Here is a 22,608-nt window from a genome sequence, read left to right as displayed (position 1 = left end):
ATCGTAATATAAAATTCTTAAGCTATTTAGAAATATTTATGTAAAGGTAAATAATTTATAACCACCCATCTCTGATCTTAGTTGAATGAATTAATATTTTAATCTCTTGGTAAATACTTATAGAAAAATCCAAAATATGAATTTCATATAAAATAATTGTCAAATGATGGTAAAATCTTCATGTATCTTTTCTACTTCCTCATTTTATTTTTTTATCAGTTTACCATGTTTGGTCGAATTTTATAAAAAATTGACTTAAAAATGATATTTTAACATTTCCGCACATGAGTCCCACAGTGTGTACAGTTTTCAAACCGTTTTATAACTTTTTTTGATACATTTTTTTGTATGTTAGGCCAAGGTACTCTTTCTGCTGGCAATTTCTATAAATTAAATGTATATATCCATTAAATATATTTAATAAAATTGGATAATTACATGTAGTCATTCTTATAATTACCAATTTTTTATCATTTAAATCCATACATGCTTTACAACTATTCAAATGAGAGCAAGTTTTTGGACGATTTGATAAATTAATTTTATCTTTATCTTCAATTTTTAGTAAGTTACTTTTGGGACGTTTCGTCTTAAAAATGGCTTCACGATTCAGAAAACTGAAATTGTAATAGTAATTAGATATAGGCTATTAAATAAAATAATATACAGATATAACAATGGTATATCTATATTATAAAGTATATTTATAAATATACTTTGGAGGTGCTTCCGTCCAATAATTGTCAACTTTATTGACTTTCATAATTGACTGCAACCGCTGAAGCAATTTAATATTGTCTTGGGCAATTTTTTCACAACGTTCAGCTTCTTTTTGGCATTTCTTAAGTTTTAGTTTAACATGGTCTCTGGGAACTGGAGGACCAAAATCTATAGCGGGTGTGGCCCTAGCTACCTATTAATTTTATCATTTCAATTTCTAGTTTAGTAAAAACAATTATTTAAATTTGTACTTACACACCTTGTTTCTATGATTTTTAAATCGTAGTTGCTCCCAAGGACGAACCAGTAATAAATCACGCTTTGATAACATTTTATTTGTTTAATTAATTTTGCTGATTGATTAAGCAGAATAACAATTGTTATTCTAGTGTGTTTCATAAACTGTTGTTATAGAAACCTATATTTATTTGAAAATAATATTTCTAACCGAAGTTACTATTGGTTACTATGGTATCTGTTAATAGATATTTTGAATCACAGATTTCAACGTTAAAGAATATTTGTTTTCGTTCGTTGAATTATATATACATATTTTTAAGTTCCCTAAGGAGAAGTTTATGTTTTCATCAAAAAATCCGATTCGCTAATTTTATGTTTTCTCGACGTTTCAAGCCATTCTGAATCGAATGAGGCCAAAATTGGAAAAAGTATGTGTGAGTGTGTATGTGTGTGAGAGCAGATTTTTTAGGGATTTTTTGCCGTAAATCGACGTTTTCTCAGAAACGGCTTGACTGATTTTAAAAATTTAAAAGTCATTTGATGTATCTCGATGAGGACTATCGTTTGTCAGTTTTGTGCGACGATCTGCCAAGCCGTTTCTTTGTAATTTGGAAAAACGTGTTCGTCCACATTTAAGCTCATACTACCGAATCGATTTTAAAGAATCAAAAACTGTTCGAAAGATTTTAGTTGGAAATGATATTGATAGTTTTAGGTGAAATTCTAACGAGCCGTTTTCTTGTAATTAACTGTTGAAAAAAAAATTTAAGCCGATTTTATCATGGTCTTATGGTATCATGGTCTTATAGAACTTACTGAAATATTACGGTCTTACTATAAGTAGTTCATTTTTAAAAAATTATCAAAGTTTGAGAAAATGAGTAGTTTTTTTGACGTTTGTTAAAATTAAAATTAGACGATTTACTTGATTACTGTACGTCTTTGGTCTTAATGAACATACTAAACCATTAACATTAAGGTCCTACGGAAACAGGTTCAATTATAAAAATTGTTGATTTTTGAAAATTTGCTCTTAGAAAATACACCGGGTTAACATATTCGTTCGTTTTCAATTGTATGTAATAAATCAACTCGGAATACTTTTAATCACTCATAAATTAATTTATTTTCTATTGATTAAGTCGATTATTCACACATATGTATAATAAATATTATAACTTTCTTATATCATAAACACGTCAATATAATGAGTATTACTGCAAAATTTGTTTCTTAAAACTACGATTTTGGTTTGAATTATAATGACAGTTCAGCGGTTCTACCTCTTATTCACAGGGTTGTACAAAGTATGTCAATTTTCAAGCTAGTTGCAATACTGACAACATAACAATATTAGTTACAAAGTCATGTCATAATTTTTCTATAATTTAATATTAATTAATTAAAAGTATAATATCTTTTATTCATTACCAGTGGCTTAGATTTTTTTAATTGATTTTTTCATCTGATATGAAAAGGTGTGTAAATATATTTATAACCAAACTTTTGCAACAACAGAAGTTTATTTCCAGCATAGTGTATATTGTTGAATTTCTTATTATAATAATATTATCGTGTATTTCAGATGTCGACTATTAAAATATTTCCTTCCTTAATCAATATATGTAAACGAGGAATAAGCACAACATCACCAGTTTATGGAAAACGTAATTTTAGGAAGTTTCTTTTATATAATAAGAGAGGATCACGAATATTTAAAAAACAACAAATAGAAAATCCTGACCCCGATGTACCAATTGATAAACGAGGTGTTAAAGACACTGGATACACAATAAATGGAAAATATGTAGAAATTCCAGAACTTATCCCTGAACTAATCGTGCCAGACTTGACTGATTTCAAATTGAAACCTTATGTCTCATATAAAACTCCTGAAGTATACCAAACAAAATTCACAAGCAAAGATTTGTTCGATGCTGTTTATAGCAAGAAAATTATAGAAGATTTTAAGGCAGGAAAATTAGATGAAAATGGAAATCCATTAGAACCATCCATTGAAGAAAAATTAACACCAGAAGAAGCTAAAATTAATGCTAGGAAAACAGGTTCAGATATATTCTAATATTGTACTAGAATATTTGTAGTAAAAAATAAATTAATAATATAATAAATATGTAATATTTATTACTATTTTACAAGATTTTATCTATATAAAAATTTATTATACAATGTACATTTATCAGGAATTTTGCAGGCGGCCTCTTAGCTGATTTAAGCTTTTAATCCAATTCTTCAGTTTCTTCGTTTCATCAATAATTAACTGGAAATAACAAAGAATTATATATAGGAACTTAATGCTTTCATAGAATCATTTTAAGGCAATAAAAAGTTATACTTTTTTTTTGTAGCATAAAAATATTATCAATACAAAATGTTGCAATAAGTTACATAGACTTTGAGAAAGTCAAACACATTTGTAATGAAATGTGACAAGTGGACATATCTTAAGCATACCCAATAGTTCATTAAATAACAATGTGATCGTAGGTTTTTCAATTCCAACAATATAATACTTACATTAGGATGAATTAAACATTCTTCAGTATCCAATTCAACTACTGGCATTATTTCAGGTTTTTCTTCCTTTTTAATAATTGCCTCTTTTTTATTAGCCTGAGAAACAAATTTTTTGGATACAAAAGAATCATTGTTTATTTCATCCAGAACATCGTCTTCTATTACAATCGGCTCACTGGCAGTATCAGGTATACTTGTTATTTTGTTTAAAACAGATGAAGCAGCTTGTTCAACAGCTTTTGCAATTTTGTTTGTAATATCTGCAGACAAATGGGAGTGATTCCTTTCTGAAATTCAGCAAATTCAAGAATAAATGTGTTTTGATATAACATACACATCAAAACATAAACTACTTTTTTGAAATACTATGATTTTAATAAAATTGTAGTAATGTTTCAGATTTTCAAATAAAATTTTCATAAGATTGTAATAATTGATGAATGTAATAATATATAAAATATTTTAAACAGAAAACTTTATGCTGAAGCATCAATTGTAATATATTCTTACTCTTTTTCATTTCACTTTTTACTATACTTCCTGATCTTGACTTTGAATCCTCAGAATCGCTTGACGAATATGACCTTCTCTTTCCTCGTCTTGATCTGTAACTAGAATGCGAATCTCGAGAGCTTGAGCTACGAGAACGTCGCCGTCGTTTTGAAAACTTCTCTCTAGAATTAGATCGTCTACTGCTGTGTCTGCTATGAGAGCCATTTCTTCTGCGTCTACCGTGTCTTTCAGAAATTGGGGAAAGATCTCTTGATCTATCTCTGTGTTTTCTATCATATTTAGATTTATGTCTTCTGGAGTCACTTCTGGATTTTTTCCGTTCTCTTGAATTAGATCTTGAACGGTAGTAAGACCGTTGGCGGGAATGCGATCGGCGGCGGCTACTTTCTCTTCTATCTGATGAATCTCTAGATTTTCCAGGCATCTTTTTACTTTTAGAACGTCTACTTGATTTATCCTTATCAGTATCTGAATCCGAACTGCTTGAACGAGAACTATCTTTGTCTCTGGACATTTTTGCACTTTTAGGTTATACACGAAACTAATTATTAAAATCCTTAAAACTAAATGCAAAATTTAAAAATAAGTTATTATGTACAGGGATCATCAACAATTTCATTTCATTTTTGAAGCGCATCATAATAATTATTATTTTTATATCATTTGACAATTTATCACTTGTACTGGTTATAAATAGTGTTGCCGCATGAAAAATAATCATAAATCTATAAAAGAGCGCAGACATTTCAAACTTTTAATCTTTTATTGTTAAAAATGGATTGAATGTGTAGAACTATTAAAATTTAATCGAATTCACAAATTATTTATACACTTTTGATCATTTTATTAAAAACAAATTTATATTTTCCTGTATATGTTTAAAAAAGGATTAAATTTCGTGTATGGCAACACTTTTGCAAGTTGGCAGATCTTGGCGATAGTCGTATCGACTGTCAAAAGTGTCATTTTCTATTCTAAAATTTATATAAATCTATAATTAGCAACTTTATATATATTAGCAATTATGGTAGGTAACTAATGGCTTTACATTTAGTATAATATATTAAGTATAAGGTTTTGTATGTGATAATATTATTTATAGTCGTTTGCGGAAAAAATAGCTGGTCTTATGGCCAGACCAAACCAAGATGCTGTTCCAAAGGATGATGTTCCTTGGTGGATGAAATATGCTGGTCGAGGATTAGGAACTGTTGGTGGATTTAGTAAGTTTTATTCAATTAATTACTTGTTCCATACAGGATATGCTTTAAGAAGCCCTATAATCATTTCCTATAACTCTCTATAATTTTCCTTTCACTTCCTTATTTGTTTGTTTTTCATGTTTGCTATTTATATACATGTACGTATTATAAACATATATGTTTATATAAGTATTTTCGCTACAATGAATTCCTCTAATATACATAAGTTAAAGTAGTCTCATATTTTATTACCTTCTTTATGCCAAGACAAGTTTGTATATTATATGTAATAATCATTCCTACTTCAAACTTAATTAGTTAATTTATTTGTATCAATTATTAATCAATATATTTCTATTCTACAGTTGCAATTTTCCTGGGAGTATGGAACTGTGTTGGAATTATGTTAGCACAAGTGATGTGTTTTTTATCAGGAATGATGCAGATGTGCGCAGGCTTTATGGTGATTGTTTGTGAAGCACCTTGTTGCTGCATGTTTGTTGATTTTGTACAAAATTTAAGTGACTGGGTAGAAAGACGACCTTATTGGCATAAAGCCGCATTATATGTAATGTAAGTTAATATAACAACTAACTTTGGTAACATAAATCGTACAAACTTATTTATATTTTAATTTTTTCTTCAGAATGGCTATACCACCAATAATAATGTGTCCAAGTTTAGCCAGCATATTTGGAAGTGGATTGATATTTGCAACTGGAGTTATCTATGGAATGATGTCTTTAGGGAAAAAGTGAGTATGATAGTCTGTATTATTATTATAATTTTAAACAAGTAAAAGTAATTCTCTTTAAGGTAAAAAAGTTAAAGTTATAATAAAAGTTGTTTCATTAAAATAACCAATGTAAAATGATATATTGTTCACACCATCACAGTGTATAATATACAAACAATTGATATACATGTGACTAATAATGCTTTGAGTTAACATACCATTAATCACTGTTAACGTGTTTATCATTGCCGACAACAGATAATGCATTAGCATTTATATATATATATATATATATATATATATATATAAGTCTGTGTTTATTTTGTGAGTGAAATTACACAATTACCATTATTTATGCTTTGAAGATTCACATTAATTTTATTGCTTCCACATTAATCACTCACTAATCTAGTTACCGTATAATATTCTTGTTTAGAAAGTTCATTTTACAATTCATGCTAAAAATAGTATTATATATTATAAGAAAAGGTGATATGTTCATTGACGCACTATAACAAGTATCATGATATCACTAAATTAATAAAACAACTGAAAGAGCTTGTTGAAAGTTTTTTGGTTATGGTTCAGCCTTTGTTTGTTGTTTGATGCAATAATACGATTGCAGTTTCATAAGGTTTTTTCTCTATAAACCAAATACTTTGGAATTCATAGAGAGTTTATTACTGGCAATAGATTATCTTGTGTAATTCTTTTTCGTCATCCAAGCCTATTTATTTATGATCATAAGGCGTTTCTAAAATCGAGTATATAACCTCTAGAAAATTTAATTTGTTTATGCACAAAGTCCCAATATACCATTTTGTTTTGGGAAAGTGTTTAATGTTTAAAAAATTAAAGAACTAGTACTTGTTTTGTTCAACAAAGTTTTTTTTTGTGTACTATTAGAATGAAACATGAAGAATAGTAAAATATCGTACTGTAATTGGTATCTATTAATTAATTAATTATCTTACAATGCAAAGCAACTCACTTTGAAGTAGGAATAGTACAAGTAATTTTAAGACCTATAATATAAAATTTTATTTGTCGAGGCACTAAGTACTATCCCTATATTTCAAACTATAGCAATCAACAACCATTGACTTTTTATAATATCATTGCTTGACGAACGAATTTAGGGGCTCTCGCCAGGACATGGCCGCCGTGGCTTCGCCCCAGAGAGGCGGATTTTCACCGCAGGGGGGGCCGAGCGCAGGCGCCGGCGATCATTCCGTTACACTCATGCAAGATCCTGATGTGTGGCGTCCCACATAAATACATAATTTAACACTAAGGAGAATAATCGCGTTTTTTGGTACACGAACACTAAATTAATAGTATACGTTAAATGTCTGTTTCAAAGTGACCAACAGTACTATTTAATAGAGTAATGATATTCATTGAAAATGAAAAGATGTGATGCCCAATAAACGAATTTGATTTGAAAAAAATATTTTTTAGAATTTTAATTAAAAAACAGATATTAATTTTAATGAAAGTATCGTAAATGAAACCATTGTTTGGTTTATTCTATCAGTCTGGCCTGAAAATATTTAATATTTATTGCTGGAAATATCTAACATGACTTCGATTTTCATCAGTACTACATTTAATGTTTTATATTCTCATTATAATAAGAATCAATCCAAATATAATAAATGAAACAGCATAATTGTTGTTTTTTCATTATTTTATTTCATGTCTAACTATTTTACTTTTTTCTGAATAAGTTATTTTATTTGTAATGATTTCTTTACTGCTGGAACTGCAATCAAGAAGATTGCAAAGGATTGGTTAATTATTAATTACTGTAACTAATTTGAAATAAGTAAATTCCTAATACAAGAAATTGTTGGTCACTTTTATAACTAATTCTTTTTAACAAGCATGTATTTAATAATAGCATGAAATTATCTTACTCTTATAATAAACAAAAATTTAAATCAAGATTAATTTTGTACAATAATTATTGTGATAGACTTTTTTTCATACACATCACTTATTGCATGTTTAAATTGATAACAATCATTGGTCCCGGACATCGACTTGCATGAATTTACCTAATTCGATTTGTTTCTGTGTGCTTAATCAATAAGGAAGTAATTAATATATTTTAAATATAATGAGTTACATCCACGAGCATTTTCATAGTAGCTTGTACGTGTTACATTATTATTCTTCTCTTTTTAAAGCAACTGTTGTGTATTAGCTTTATTTATGTGATAGTAATATATAATATTATATATTCCCAATTATTATATGATTTATTTACTATATTTTATATCCATTTGTAGTTATATTTAGATACCATGAATGTAAAAAATTAAGAAAATTTGTTTTGGAAATACAGTCACACATAACTGTTTGGTGAAGGTATTCTCCTAAACTTGTCACTCCGTATTACGCACAATTTTTTGTACGGTTTGAGCTAATCATTTTTTGTTATATTTTTCAGAGCATCCGCAGAAGAAATGCGTACTGCAGCAAACAATTTATCACAACCTCCGCAAACAAAAGACATTTCAAGTAACATGAGATCAAATCTTGTTGATAATGCGCAACCTGTTGCTTTTACAGGAATGCCTATTGACAGTAATGTTTAGTTATAATTAGATTACCAATTGATTTAACATAACTTAATAATGATATCGCAACGTTTAAGCTTTAATAACAATATCATAATTTAGATATTTAAAATTATTTAATCAGATATGTGGGTTAAAGAAATTTATTAATAGTCTAATAGCCAAAAAATTGAAGGTGTAATATTATTGGCCCTTGTTATCATGTTTTGAAGCTAATTGAAGTTTATAGTTTTGTAGCTTCGTTATTTTAAAAAAGTTAGGGCCAAGAAAATTTTTAACAAAATTTATAGATTATACTTAAAGCATTGTTGCAATCGTTTTACTTTTCTGTGTTAAAGATATAAATTTAAAGATGTTTGTTAAAAGACTTCAAACTTATTTGATAATATATTTTAATTAATTTGATCTCATGCGCAGAGAGTGCCACATTTTTATACCAACTTCCAATGAAAATGGCACAAAAAATATGTATATAAACGTCTTTAATGAATGAAACTAAAACGTTAGTGTCACATTATTTCCAATTGACATGAAATTAAATGCATTTATCATAAAAATACAATTAAGAATAAATATCTAATTGTTCTTGTAATTGATTATAATATTTTTACTAATAATCAAAGGCAATTAGAAAATCAAAGACATCAAAGTTTTTAATGTGTATAAATATAACGATTTTAACTTGAAATACATAAGGATGCAGCTTGGTAACACTTTTAAATGACTGAACAATGACTGATAATTTATTTAAAACATGATTGTTATTCAATTTAATGAGTGTTACTAAAGTAGTCGGAGAGATTATTAGCCAACACTTTGTAGATATTCTAAAATAGTTTACAAGTAGTAAAGTCAATGTTAGTTCATTTAGATGAAGAATCGTATTTGAATGTGCAAAAATAATGTATTGTTTGTAGTATCTTCTCTCAATTCCCAAATATTCAAAACATTTTCATATTTGAAAAATATTATTTTAGAATTGTAAGCTTCTTCATCATGAAAGGCAATGCGTAATATGTGGTTTTATTGTGATTTTTATTGTTAATTTAGGGTTTAAATATATTCAATATATATTAAGTTTTTAAACATTCCATACGAACATAATTACATAAATAATAAGACTTCATGAAAATTGAATTATACATATCGTATCACAAGTTTCAGCAAGTATCTTAAAATTAATCTGATTATTGCATTATATCTAATATAAAAAATTATGTTTTAAAATGAGTATTTTAAAGTATCCTATTGGTATGTAATTTTGTTAGGCGCAACTGTAAGTTTAATCAGAAACAAGATTGGAAAAACAATGCTCAATTCATATTAATCATTATTATTCTGTAAACATATGTTATTTAAAATATAAAATTGTACATAGAGAACACATTGCATGTTTAATTTTTATTTGACTCAGTAATATATGTTTTTAATTTGAAAATAATATTATTTAATAACTAATATTCATTAGTTGCAATTAAATCTTGCGTGTATATGACGTATTAAAAAAAAGGCTTCAACTTACTATTATAAATCATTACTATCACTAATTTATATTAATTTATTTATACAGCCAGATCAGATCAAATTATACTTATTGTTAGTATTTAATTATATTCATTAGCAGATTAAAAATTAATTATTTGAACACAAAATTTTAAAAAAATACCAAATATAACTGCCTAACAAGAATCACTAGCCAATAAATTTTATGAGACTATTACTTCTTTTAGTTTTTTCTGTTTATTTCAGTTTTTTCAAGAAATTAGGAGCTTCCAATGGTATAGCCGAAGCTAAATTCCAATAAAACTTTATATCATATGTTCTAGGATTGTATAATTTTTTGTTTGAATAATTGTGAATTAATTTATTGCATGAGCGCAACTAGAATCTAGATTCCATAAATCATAGTCAAATGTGTAAATGTATATTTTATCGCCAATATAAGTACATATGTATATATTGCATAAGCAATAGCTTTTTTATTTAAAACTCAAATCAGTTATAATTTCCTTATACTTTAGGAAGTTATAATTTCGTACATTATTGATTGAATTTTTATAAATTCAATCATATAAATGTAAATCAGAACGCTGACACATATCTGAATGGTATTATAAATATATATTGTAGATTTTATAAGTAAAATAATTAAATCATAAAATATCAGACAAATACTCGATAATCATTGAAAAAAAATCCCCAACTAGTTGGGGTGGTATTTAGCCTTGAGGCAAGTTACATGAACTTCCCGATATGTTTAAATAATCGACTTAATCAATAAAAAATAAATTAATTTATGGGTCATTAAAAGTATTCCGAGTGGATTTATTACACATAATTGAAACGAACGAACACTTTGACTCGGAGTATTTTCTAAAAGCAAATTTTCAAAAATCAATAGTTTTTATAATTGAACCAGTTTTCAGGACTTTAATGGTTTATTATGTTCAAGACCAAGTACTCTATCATTATACCAAGTAAATAGTCTAATTTTAATTTTAACAAATCTCAAAAGAACTACTCATTTTCTCAAACTTTGATGAATTTTTAAAATCAAACTATTTGTCGTAAGGCCGTAATATTTCAGTAAGTTCTGGTATATATCGCTAAAAAAAAATCCATAAAAATCGCTTTAAATTTTTTTTTCAACAGTTAATTACAAGAAAACGGCTCGGTAGATTTTCACCTAAAACTAATCAGTATCAATCCCAACTAATATCTTTCGAACAGTTTTTGATTTTTTAAAATCGGTTCGGTAGGATGAGCTTAAATGTGGACGAAAGGCTTAACACTTTTTTTCAAATTATAAAGAAACGGCTTGGCAGATCGTCGCACAAAACTGACAAACGATAGTCCACACCGAAATACAAATATCAAATGGCGTTTAAATTGCTGAAATCGGTTAAGGCGTTTGTGAGAAAACGTCGATCAAAGATTTCATTTTGACAAATGTCAATAAAACGATACCAATTTTTGCAAACTTTGACGAATTTTTAAAGCTAAACGAGTTGTCGTAGGGCCGTAATATTTTAGTAATATTTTAGAAAACTATGGTAGCTACCGTCAAAAAAATTCATAAAAATCGTCTAAATTTTTTTTAAAAAAACTTTATTACAAGAAAACGGCCCGGCCGATCTTTACCAAAAACTAATCAGCACGATTCCCAACCAATATCTATCGAATGGTTTTTGAATTTTCAGAATCGATTCAGAATTGCGGGCTAAAACGTGGAAGAAAAATTTTTCACTTTTCTGCAATTTACAAAGAAACGGCCCGGCCGATCGCCGCACAAAACTCAGAAACGATAGTCCTCATCGTGATACATCGAATGGCTTTTAAATTTTTGAAATCGGTCCAGCCGTTTTTGGAGAAAACGTCGATTTACGGCAAAAAATCTGTTCACACACACACACACACACACACACACATACTTTTTCCAAATTTGGTCTCATTTGATTCAGAATGGCTTGAAACGTCGAGAAAACATAAAATTAGCGAAGCGGATTTTTTGATGAAAACATAAACTTCTCCTTCGGGAAGATAAAAACTAGTGGTGCATGGCATCGTGCCTTAATGCATATTGCTGCAGCAATGGATTATCCCGTACCGCAACGAAATGCTCGAGGAATATTAAATGCTTTCAAATAAATCATTATAAATACTGCAATATTTACAGAAAAGTAAATAAACAAAACTTAATCAACCACTTTTGAAATGATCGATGGACATTGTCTAATATTTAATTATATAAAAATATATAAAAATCAATTATATAAACTGAATTGCAAAGTTAAAATTATTTATTTAAAGTATATTTATTTAGTATAAGTGGGCTTTAGAACTTTAGCAAGAATTAAAATTAAAATCTGAATCACTGATCTGAATCATCTGAATCATATCGGATGTTTAGCTCTATAAAAAACTGCCATTTTTTGTACATTTAGCTCCATATCTTCGAAAGGCTGGATCTGCCTTTACTAAAAACAAATCACCACTTTTCGCCAACATTACCAATTGAATGTTTTTTAGATCATTCAATTCAGATGCTGAGTTCTCTCAAAAACTCGATTTCAATTTTCTGCACTCTTTGCTCCGTATCTCCGCAACTGCTAGATTTTGCTAAAAATTAATCAACACAACTCCCTATCAATATATTATATATATATATATATAATATAGGAATCAAATGATTTTTGAACCATTAAAATCGGTTGATCCGTGCGCCCGAAAACGTGGACGAAAAAATGCGGACATACAAAACACACATGCATACATCCATTTTTTCTGAGGTATGCCAAAATGTTCAGAAAATTTCAAAACGTGAAGATACAAAAAAAAAATATTTTCGATTTTCGGGCCATTACTATATAACTACCCTACGGGAATTAAGTTATAAAGCTGCCAGTTATTATTATAAAAAAATGCGACAAGACCGTATTTGATATTAAGTAGTCATTTTTACGTATTTTGTCCAGTATTACTTACGTTGATTAAATGCTGGTTATTTTTAATAATTAATTAACTAAAAATAGATGCTCCTTGCCGTGACCAGGATTCGAACCTGGGTTACCACGGCCACAACGTGGGGTCCTAACCACTAGACGATCACGGCTATCGAGCTATGTGAAATTACTGCTCTAGATTAAAAAGAAAGTTCTGAATTGATAGAATTTCTGCAACTATTGAATATAACATTCTCTTGCTATAATGCTACAATACAAAATTACCTTTACGTATTTATGGTTTCTGTAATCAGGGCATATTTATGGAACGTGTAACAGGTTGTGATTGTGAATAAAAAAACTTTTACTGTTCTTGTCTTTACGTATTTCAGCTTTTTAGCGCCTGAATTCTATACTCAATATATAAGACTAGTGAATGTAAAAATTCTATCAATTTAGTACTTTCTTTCTGGTCTAGAATAAAGCAACAGGTTTGCATAGTTCGATAGCCGTGATCGTCTAGTGGTTAGGACCCCACGTTGTGGCCGTGGTAACCCAGGTTCGAATCCTGGTCACGGCAAAGAGCATCTATTTTTAGTTAAATGGTTATTAAAAATAACCAGCATTTATTAGAAATTAATGGGCTACTAGATGTATTTTAATTATTTATCTTGATATTTCGGCAATGGCATGAGGAACTATGAATTTTTTGTTAAGCATTTAAAACACTCATCAGACTCAAATTACGCTGAACAATGTTCTTAAAGCAATCGCGAAGCTCATTTTCCAACTGATCTTTCAAAATAAGTGCCAGGTTTCTAAGCGCTCGATGATACATATTTTTACATAGGTTGTAAATTTAACATTTCCTACTATTCCATTTCAGTCTTGCGATTTTAACAATTCTTCAATGTTACTTAATTCTATCTGTTCAAATTCATTCTAAAAATCTTCAGTGATCCATCCTTATAAGTTCGAACGAAAGCTTTATATATATCTTTACGTTTCAAAGGTTTTTGAACATTTTGGCATACCTTAGAAAAAATTGATGTATGTGTGTATATGTGTATATCTATATTTTTCGAGGGTTCTTTATCAGTAACTTGCAACTAAATACAACATGTTATTTTAATGTATGAAAGTCAAAATCATGCATTGTACTCTATCGGATAAGCCTGTGGCTTATTTAATGAAAAGCTTTTCGCATTGTGCTGCAAAATGTTAGATATGCTTTCTGGTATTTATTCATTATATCCCACCAGATATAGGGATGGTAGATAGTCGAAATAATTTCGATAAGCTTAACTATTTCTATCTAAACCGATACAATAATGAACAACAATCGATACAACCAGGTTATAAAAAGGCATTTGCAGTTTTAGTTTTTTTTCCTATTTTTTAACCGTATGGAAATAGTCATCTAACACAATATATTATAACATGTACTCTTATGCATTTTTTATATTTTTTATTACTACACAATATAAAAATAATTACAGCAAATATTTTTTCTGTAGCAAGTTATTCAAGACATAAGCATATATTCGAACTTAAAAAATTCTACCAAAGATTAAGACACTTTCGATAAGTATAAAAATCTATATACACAAATAGTGAAATTACTATATTTATTCTTCTTTAGGCACACAACATGCATTTGCATAATACATCATGCATTTTTAAAATTGTTATTGTTAATTGCAAATTGCTAGAACTTCACGTACCGTAAAGAAATTTTTGAGAAATATGTTTACAAATGGATTAGTTTTTCAAATGCATATGTTTTGATTTTTTTTCGACGATTTTTATGATTTTTTTATAGTAGATAGTCTTATAGATCATACTAAATAATTAGGGCCCTACGACAAGTCGTTTACTTTTAAAAATTCGTCAAAGTTGGCAAAAAGCAGTTTTTTGGCGTTGGTCAAAATTAAAACTTTCATGGACGTTTGCTCAAAAACGCCTGAACCGATTTCAAAATGTATTTCGATGTGGATTAAGGTATCCCAGTTTTGTGCAGCGATCGGCTAAGCCGTTTCTTTGTAATTTGGAAAAAAGTGTTAAACTTTTCGACCACATTTAAGATCATATTACCGAATCGATTTTAAAAAATCAAAAACTGTTCGAAAGATATTAGTTGAAAATGATACTGATTAGTTAGTTTTAGGCGAAAATCTACCGAGCCGTTCTCTTGTAATTAACTATTGAAAAAAAATTAAGCCGATTTTCATGGAACTTTTTTGGCGATATATATCATGGTCTTATAGAACTTAATGAAATATTACGGCCTTACGACAAGTAGTGTAATTTTAAAAATTCATCAAAGTTTGAGAAAATGAGTAGTTTTTTTGACATTTGTTAAAATTAAAATTAGACGATTTACTTGGTTTAACGATAGAGTACTTGGTCTTATTAAACATACTAAACCATTAAAGTCATACGGAAACTGATTCAATTATAAAAATTATTGATTTGTGAAAATTTGCTTTTAGAAAATACTCCGAGTTAATGTGTTCGTTAACTTTTTAATGATGTGTAATAAATCCACTCGGAATACTTTTAATAACTTATAAATTAATTAATTTTTTATTAATTAAATCGATTATTTTCACATATCGGGAAGTTCATGTAACTTGCCTCAAGGCATAATACCAATAGCAATTAGTTATTATTATATATAGGACTAATCTAGGGCTGTTGTGCTAGAAGACTACACAACGGCAGGCATGCGGGCATATCTCTATTAGATGTGATCATTAAAATTAGTTTATTACTGATTTTTTTTAATTTGATGCATCAATATTGAAGTGTTCAATTGGAAACATGTTTACACCTATATTGTCAATATAATATTTAATATCGAAAACTGTGCATTATCGAATTTATTCCCTAGGATAACATCCACTAATCCGCCCTACCTTTGTTCGTGTTCACAAATGAACCGTAAGGATTAATTTGCCCTAAAATCTGCAAAATTCTCACATGTCATGCAATCGGCTATGCTTCGCGGTCTTTGTCAACCATTTAACGCTCCCTTTATTCTATTCTAACTATACTATAAGCGATGTGCATTTAATTAGAATCAGTTTTTGGCAAATTGCCCAGAATTTATTGTCAAATTGATTTCATTAAACTGAAACCAACCGTATCTTTCACATAATGATGGATAAATAATTTCAGGCTGCATGTTATGCTATAATCTGTATAAGATAAAAATGTCCTAGGTGTTGAATATTTTTATACTCCAAAGTAATTTAGAGTACGCTAACAAAAACTCTTTATGAAGTAACTGCAAACAGTATTGCAGTACGAAACATTCATGCTAACATCTATTAATATATGCAAATGTTCAATAGAATTCTAATTTTATATGAACATTCTAGGCGTTTTATTTTCTTACATTTTATCTATTTTATACATCAAAGTATATCAAAAGACATTTGCCGAAAACCCTTCTTATTAAGTTACTTCTTATCTAAGAGGTAAGTTATAGTAATGGGCCGAAAATTGAAAATAAAATTTTTTGCATATTTTTCACGTTTCAGAGGTTTCTGAACATTTTGGCATGCCTCAGAAGAACTGGATGTGCGTGTATGTATGAAGATAATTTTTCATCGGCAATTTCGGGTGTTTGGATAAACTGATTTGAAAAATTCAAACAACAATCGAATCCAATTGATAGAAAGATGTGCTGATTACTTTTTGGCAAAGGCTGGTCTAGTCGTTACGGAGATACGGAGCAAAGAGTACAGAAAATAGAAACCGAGATTTTGAGAAAACAGAGTATCCCATTGAATGATCCAAAAAACATTCTGCTTGTGTTGGCAAAACAATTATCTTTGAAAATAAATGTTTACTATATTTTTTACTACATCTAGATACTACATGTAACTTAGGAAGAAATGAATTGGATTTATAAAAATCAATGTCTCAAATGATGCGGGTTCGGTAAATAAGGGTCATTTCGATTATCAATTGATCAGTGATTGAAACGACAACATAATAAGGCTGTTAAAATATTCTGAAAACATTACAAGATTATATATATATATATATATATATATATATATATATATACGAAATACTTTTCAATAATGCATTCAGCTTTGCTTTAAATCTCTATCCATTAACATCTAAGCTTTTAACGATTACATCTTTTACAATTTATTCTATTAGGAAAAATGATTTCTCATCGACAGTTAGTTGAATGATTCATAAAAACTAGTGGTGCATGGCATCATGCCTTAAGGCAAATTGCTGAAACTTCCTGCATCAGAAAGAAAATTTTTAAAAAAGATTGAAATTTTTTATAGAACTTTGCAAAAAAAAATTTAGGCTTTTTAAAATGAAAAAAGTTACCTTTTTGAAAAAATTTTAATTTTTTCATATTTTGAAATATATTGAAAATTTGATCTTTTTTTTTAAATCGCTATACGTAGCTGCGTAGAAACGAAATATCAAAGCGCGTGGGCGCCGCGTTGCAGTATGACGGATAAACATTGGTACGGAACCCATTGAAATACAAACAAAATTTGTTTTTATTATTAAAATATATATAAAACATGCGATAATTTGATGTGCATATGCGTAATGATCATTTTTGTCTGTCAAATGGCATTTTTTTATTAGATCTCCAAAACCGCTAGACCGGCCTTTCAAAGAATTTCATCAGTTTTTTATTTCTTCAGTACAAACAGAATGTTTTTTGAATCATTCAAATCGGACGCTCTGTTCTCTAAGAAATTGAATTACTACTTTTGGCACTTTTTGCCCCGTATCTTCAGGTCGGCTGAACCTGTCTTTGCCAAAAACTAATCAGCACGTTTCTTTGTCAATAGGAATCTAATGTTTTGTCAATCATTCAAACATCAATTTTTTTAAGTATCCAAAATGTTCAGAAACCTCTTAAATGTAAAGATATATAAAAAATTTCATTTTCGATTTTTTGCGTTTTTATAGAGAATTCTATGTAAGTCAATTTAATAACACCTGGAAAAATGCATTGTTTTGATAACGCCTAATATTTGCGTTTTGAAATCAAATGATATTTTATAATTATAAAATGCGAGTATAGTATAAATACTATTTTATTACTGTTTGCTGTCGATATCGATTCGATATCATTTTATTACTATTTAGTATTTGTTATTTTTGCAAAATTTTCTATATAAACTTTGAATTGTATAAAAAGCAAAAATATTGTATGATTTGATAAATATTCTAATAGCTTCTCTTATCTAAAAACCAAGCGAATCCAAAACTCTATATAAATTATGACATTGAACTCAGAACCCTAATAGAGAGATCTATTGCCAAGTATATTTGATTAATATTAAACGTCCCCAATAATATAATATTTATCCAATCGTAAAAAAACTATCACGGGTCATTTATACGCCTGTAAATCTCATCAGTCATAGCCTCTTTTATAAACTAATTGAAATATCATAAAACATTCTGTTTTTTATAGTTCGCCGAGCACATGAGGGTACTAGAGGCAATGGACAATTTATTTAACCTATTGAATCAGAGTAATATAGCTCAATTATGTGTACACCAATTTGAATGTGATCAATGAGATTTTTATTAAGAAGATGCTCATTTTATATTCGTATTTGAACGGTAACAAGAAAGAATATATATACTATTATTTGTCTATGCAAATGTCACAGTTAGTTTCTTCTAAGGGTTAGTCCTAGAACATTGTTTTGTAGCAAAAAAATAAATGACATTTTTGCTAAATAAATAAATAAAATGAATTCAAAATGGGTACGATATACCAAATAAGCAACAAGTTATTTGTCAAATTTCTCATCTAACCTTACCATGATCGAGCTTAAGATTACCAACTCTAATCTTTTCCCTCGATCATATGTCTACAGAGCACCTAATTGTGCTTTTATTTATGAAATATACAAAAGACACAGTTTCAATTTAGAGACGAAAAGAATGAAGCTTTTAGAAAATAGTTGGCCTATTAAGGTATCAAATGACAAGGAATAAAAAAAATATTATTCAAAAATAGAGAAAGCTGGCCTACCTGATTTAAGCCAGGCTTAGCGCGCTTGCGAATGCATAGTGTTCCTCATTGTTCATTTTGAGTTATTTGTCAAGATTTGTCTTGGTGTACCTGTGGTTCTCAAAGTATCCTGAAAAATTATAGAATATTATAAAAATATACTAAATAAATATACTATACTACTTTATAAAAATAAATCGATAAAACATTGCATATAAAATTTAGGCTTGATTAAAGAATTATTAGATTTCATTATGGATAACTTTATAACGAATATTAGATTTAATGTTTGATTTTTGTTTACTTGCCGCTTTTTCTCAATTAAATTTTTGATTAACTAACGAAATGTGTAAGAATTGACTTAATCAATCGAAATTGAATTTAGATATTTAGTTAAATTTCAAAAATAAAGTTATCGCTTTGAATTAAATCTAAACATTGCGATTTCGAATAGAATTTTCTCAAACACATTTAAATTTTCTGTAATTATATTAATTATATTACACAGACACGTGCTAGAATGTCCTAAAATTGTAGCTTATTATTTCAAATTTTAATGAATTAGTAATGTTTGACTCATCACATCACTAAAGCAATTTTTGACACCAATTTTTACTACAATATTTTCTCAAACTATGATGAATTTTTAACATTAAACTATTTGTCGTAGGGCCGTAGCCAAAAACAGTTTCATAAAAATCGGCAAAAAAATTTTTTTCAACAGTTAATTTCAAGAAAACGGGCCCGTAGATTTTTACCTAAAACTGATCAGTATCATTCCCAACCAATATCCTTTGAACAGTTTTTGATATTTTAAAACCCATTCAGGATTGAGAGCTAAAACGTGGACGAAAAAATTTACAATTTTATGAAAATTACAAAGAAACAGCTCGGCCGATCGTCGCACAAAACTGAGAAATGATAATCCCCATTGAAGTACAACAAATGGCTTTTAAATTTTCGAAATAAATTCTGGCGTTTTAGAGAAAACGCCGATGAAAGGACTCATTTTGTCAAACTCCAAAAAACAATACAAATTTTTGCAAACTTTGACAATTTTTTTAAATTAAACGACCTGTTGTAGGGCCGTAATATTTTAGTCTGATTTATAAGTCAATAGTATCTAATACCGTCAAAAAAAATTTATAAAAATTGTCGAAAAAATCTTTTTCAACACTTTATTACAAGAAAACGGCCTAGCTGATCATTACCAAAAACTAATCAGATAGATTCCCAACCAATATCTTTCGAACGGTTTTTGAAATTTCAAAATTGATTCAGAATTGTGGGCTAAAACATGGACGATTTTTTTTTCACTTTTCTGCTGTTTACAAAGAAACGGCTTGGCTGATCGTCGCGCAATATTGATAAACGCTAGTCCTCATTGAGATACATCGAATGGCTTTTAAATTTGTTAAATCGGTCCAGCCATTTTTGAGAATACGCCGATATACGGCAAAAAATCTGTTCACATACACACACACATACTTTTTCCAAATTTGGTCTCATTCAATTCAGAAAGGCTTAAAACGTCGAGAAAACATAAAATTAGCGAATCAGATTTTTTTATGAAAACAAACTTCTTCGGGAAGTTAAAAAAACAATTTGGGTTATTATAAAGGTATCAAAAGGTATCAAAATTCAATGAAAAAAATCATTTTAATATTGTTTGAAGTAAAAATGTTGAACTTTATTTTACATTATAAAAAACGATTTCTATTCATAGTGGTAAAAATGTTCATCAACATCTTCAAGCATTAAATCAATTACTGATTACCAATTTAAATTTCAAATATTCTTGGTCAATATTTTTAAAGTTTTAGAATCTTTTCCTTATACAATCAGCAATCTTTGTAAAATCTGGCACAATTTCGCTCAGTTGAACATTGGCCCTATCGCCTAGAAAACCTTTTATAAACCTTTTGTGGCTCATCGCACACAGGACAAACATATTGCTCTTTTGTTAATTCATACCTCGCACGGCATTTCGCTTTTGTCCGAGAATTTTTCGTATGATGGTAGAGTTTTGAAAAAATCTATAAAAAATATTATAAATACAACATAAGCTGGTACTTTGTGATACTGGACATCTGACAAATAAGTCTGGATATGATAGATACAGCACGTAGCGTTAGGATTATAGTGATTTTTCTATTTTTAAGGCCAGGGGCGAATTTTCTTAATCAATTTTTAACTTTTTGTAGGGTAAGTTATAGTAATCAAAACATCAAATATGAAATATAAAAAATCGAAATTGAAAATTTTTATATATCTTACGTTTCAAAGGTTTCTGAACATTTTGGCATATGTTAGAAAAATAAATGTGTGTGTTTGTGTGTGCGGATACTAATTTTCGTCGACGATTTTGAGAACACCGATTAACCGATTTGAATAATTCAAAAAACATTCGATTTGTATTGATCAGGAGACGTGCTGATTAGTTTTTGGCAAAGGCAGGTCTAGCCGTTCCAAAGATACGGGTCAAAAAGTGCCAAAAACGGTAACTCAGTTTGTTAGAGAACGGAGCGTCCGATTTGAATGATTCAACAAACATTTTACTTGTATTGACAAGATCAACACTGATTAAATTTTTGAGAAGACAGATCTAGCGGTGTCTGAGATCTAGTAAAAAAAGTAACAAAAGCCATTTGGCGGTCAAAAATCATCATTAGACATATGGACATCAAATTATCAGATATTTTATGAAGGCTTTAACAATGTGTATCAATTTTGTTTCAATTTCTATGGGTTTCGTAAAATCGTTTGTCCGTTAGACGATTTCAATATTTTCCAAATAATTCAAATTAAAAAAAATACAAGTTTCTTTTCCAAAAAAAATTTTTTTTTTTCAAAAATTTCTCAAAAATCTAATTTTTTCAAAGTTTAAAAAAATGTAATAAGGATTAAAGAAATTAATTTTTGGTACGGAAAGTTCCAGCAATTTGCACGATGTCAAAACCAATGAAAGAATAAAATTCTCTTAAATAAAAGCAGTCTTTTATCTTTATCCTCTTAAATAAAATCGAATATAAAAATTAGAATCGCAAATCTTGTATGTACGTATATACAATGAAAATAATATTTTACATTGGTACAAAAAGAAATAATTTTTTATTAATACTTATTAATTATAGGATAAAATACTTCTAGTACATCTTTATTGATTTAAAGTATTAGGTCATTCAAAGTTCATAAAATCATTTATCTTTATGACTCTTTTTTCAAAAATTTTTATTTGAGCTAACTTAGTATTTAACATTTTAATTGAGATCAGTAGAAATTTCCTGAAGAAGGTCTGTATGCCTGCCATGTAGTTAAGGAATGTATTTACCACTAATTTGTTGGTATAATTTATGCATTTGTTGCAAGGTCTTATTACACTAATAAATTGTCACCAAATTCTAATTAAAAAGGATATATTTATTAATTATTTATTACATATGTTGTTAAGCGGATTTTAGTTTTAGAAGTGAGAAAAATAAGTCCGATATAAATCAGCCACCCCCTCTACAGGGCAGCATTCATTCGATATAAAAGCTCAATGCCATGAATATTGCCGCCTTCACGTCCATTATAATAAAATGAAAATACGCCAGAACAAGGTGTGAAAAGT

At 28.6% G+C, this 22,608-nt stretch overlaps 4 protein-coding genes and 2 non-coding genes across 9 annotated transcripts; 3 read left to right on the top strand and 3 right to left on the bottom strand.

The window, feature by feature from the left end:
* Nucleotides 1-691: 691 nt before the first annotated feature.
* LOC113388215 (uncharacterized protein CFAP97D1) lies at nucleotides 692-1,051 on the bottom strand. Its single transcript, XM_026625615.1, has 2 exons — nucleotides 980-1,051; nucleotides 692-913 (listed from the first exon to the last, which is right to left on the bottom strand). The coding sequence occupies exons 1-2, from the start codon at nucleotides 1,049-1,051 to the stop codon at nucleotides 692-694; spliced, it is 294 nt and encodes a 97-aa protein (XP_026481400.1).
* A 1,269-nt stretch (nucleotides 1,052-2,320) lies between these two features.
* Nucleotides 2,321-3,043, top strand: LOC113387842 (39S ribosomal protein L41, mitochondrial). The gene is made up of 2 exons (XM_026625225.1): nucleotides 2,321-2,438; nucleotides 2,546-3,043. The coding sequence occupies exon 2, from the start codon at nucleotides 2,546-2,548 to the stop codon at nucleotides 3,041-3,043; it is 498 nt and encodes a 165-aa protein (XP_026481010.1). The 5' UTR covers nucleotides 2,321-2,438.
* Nucleotides 3,044-3,154: 111 nt separating this feature from the next.
* LOC113387865 (serine/arginine-rich splicing factor 4-like) lies at nucleotides 3,155-4,639 on the bottom strand. 3 transcript variants are annotated; one of them, XM_026625250.1, is made up of 3 exons: nucleotides 4,009-4,639; nucleotides 3,499-3,785; nucleotides 3,155-3,241 (listed from the first exon to the last, which is right to left on the bottom strand). In XM_026625250.1, exons 1-3 carry the CDS (start codon nucleotides 4,523-4,525, stop codon nucleotides 3,161-3,163), a joined length of 885 nt encoding a protein of 294 aa, XP_026481035.1. In that variant the 5' UTR covers nucleotides 4,526-4,639; the 3' UTR covers nucleotides 3,155-3,160. The 3 variants fall into 3 exon arrangements, with proteins under 3 accessions (XP_026481035.1, XP_026481036.1, XP_026481037.1); XM_026625251.1 differs by having other exon boundaries at nucleotides 3,499-3,758; XM_026625252.1 differs by having other exon boundaries at nucleotides 4,036-4,639.
* Nucleotides 4,640-4,931: 292 nt separating this feature from the next.
* Nucleotides 4,932-8,679, top strand: LOC113387885 (calcium channel flower). Of its 2 annotated transcripts, XM_026625274.1 has the most exons (6): nucleotides 4,932-5,038; nucleotides 5,114-5,234; nucleotides 5,579-5,786; nucleotides 5,860-5,967; nucleotides 7,089-7,264; nucleotides 8,405-8,509. In XM_026625274.1, exons 1-5 carry the CDS (start codon nucleotides 5,036-5,038, stop codon nucleotides 7,222-7,224), a joined length of 576 nt encoding a protein of 191 aa, XP_026481059.1. In that variant the 5' UTR covers nucleotides 4,932-5,035; the 3' UTR covers nucleotides 7,225-7,264; nucleotides 8,405-8,509. The 2 variants fall into 2 exon arrangements, with proteins under 2 accessions (XP_026481059.1, XP_026481058.1); XM_026625273.1 differs by lacking the exon at nucleotides 7,089-7,264 and having other exon boundaries at nucleotides 8,405-8,679.
* A 4,395-nt stretch (nucleotides 8,680-13,074) lies between these two features.
* On the bottom strand, nucleotides 13,075-13,146 carry Trnah-gug. The gene has a single exon. It is a non-coding gene; the product is annotated as a tRNA-His (tRNA).
* Nucleotides 13,147-13,484: 338 nt separating this feature from the next.
* Trnah-gug lies at nucleotides 13,485-13,556 on the top strand. Its single transcript has one exon. It is a non-coding gene; the product is annotated as a tRNA-His (tRNA).
* Nucleotides 13,557-22,608: the final 9,052 nt, after the last annotated feature.

The sequence above is a fragment of the Ctenocephalides felis genome, unplaced genomic scaffold (assembly GCF_003426905.1).
Source record: "Ctenocephalides felis isolate EL2017-DRISC unplaced genomic scaffold, ASM342690v1 CF-g0.4_SCAFFOLD_03572, whole genome shotgun sequence".
NCBI classification, from domain to species: domain Eukaryota; kingdom Metazoa; phylum Arthropoda; class Insecta; order Siphonaptera; family Pulicidae; genus Ctenocephalides; species Ctenocephalides felis.
This window is presented reverse-complemented; position numbering and strand designations above follow the sequence as displayed.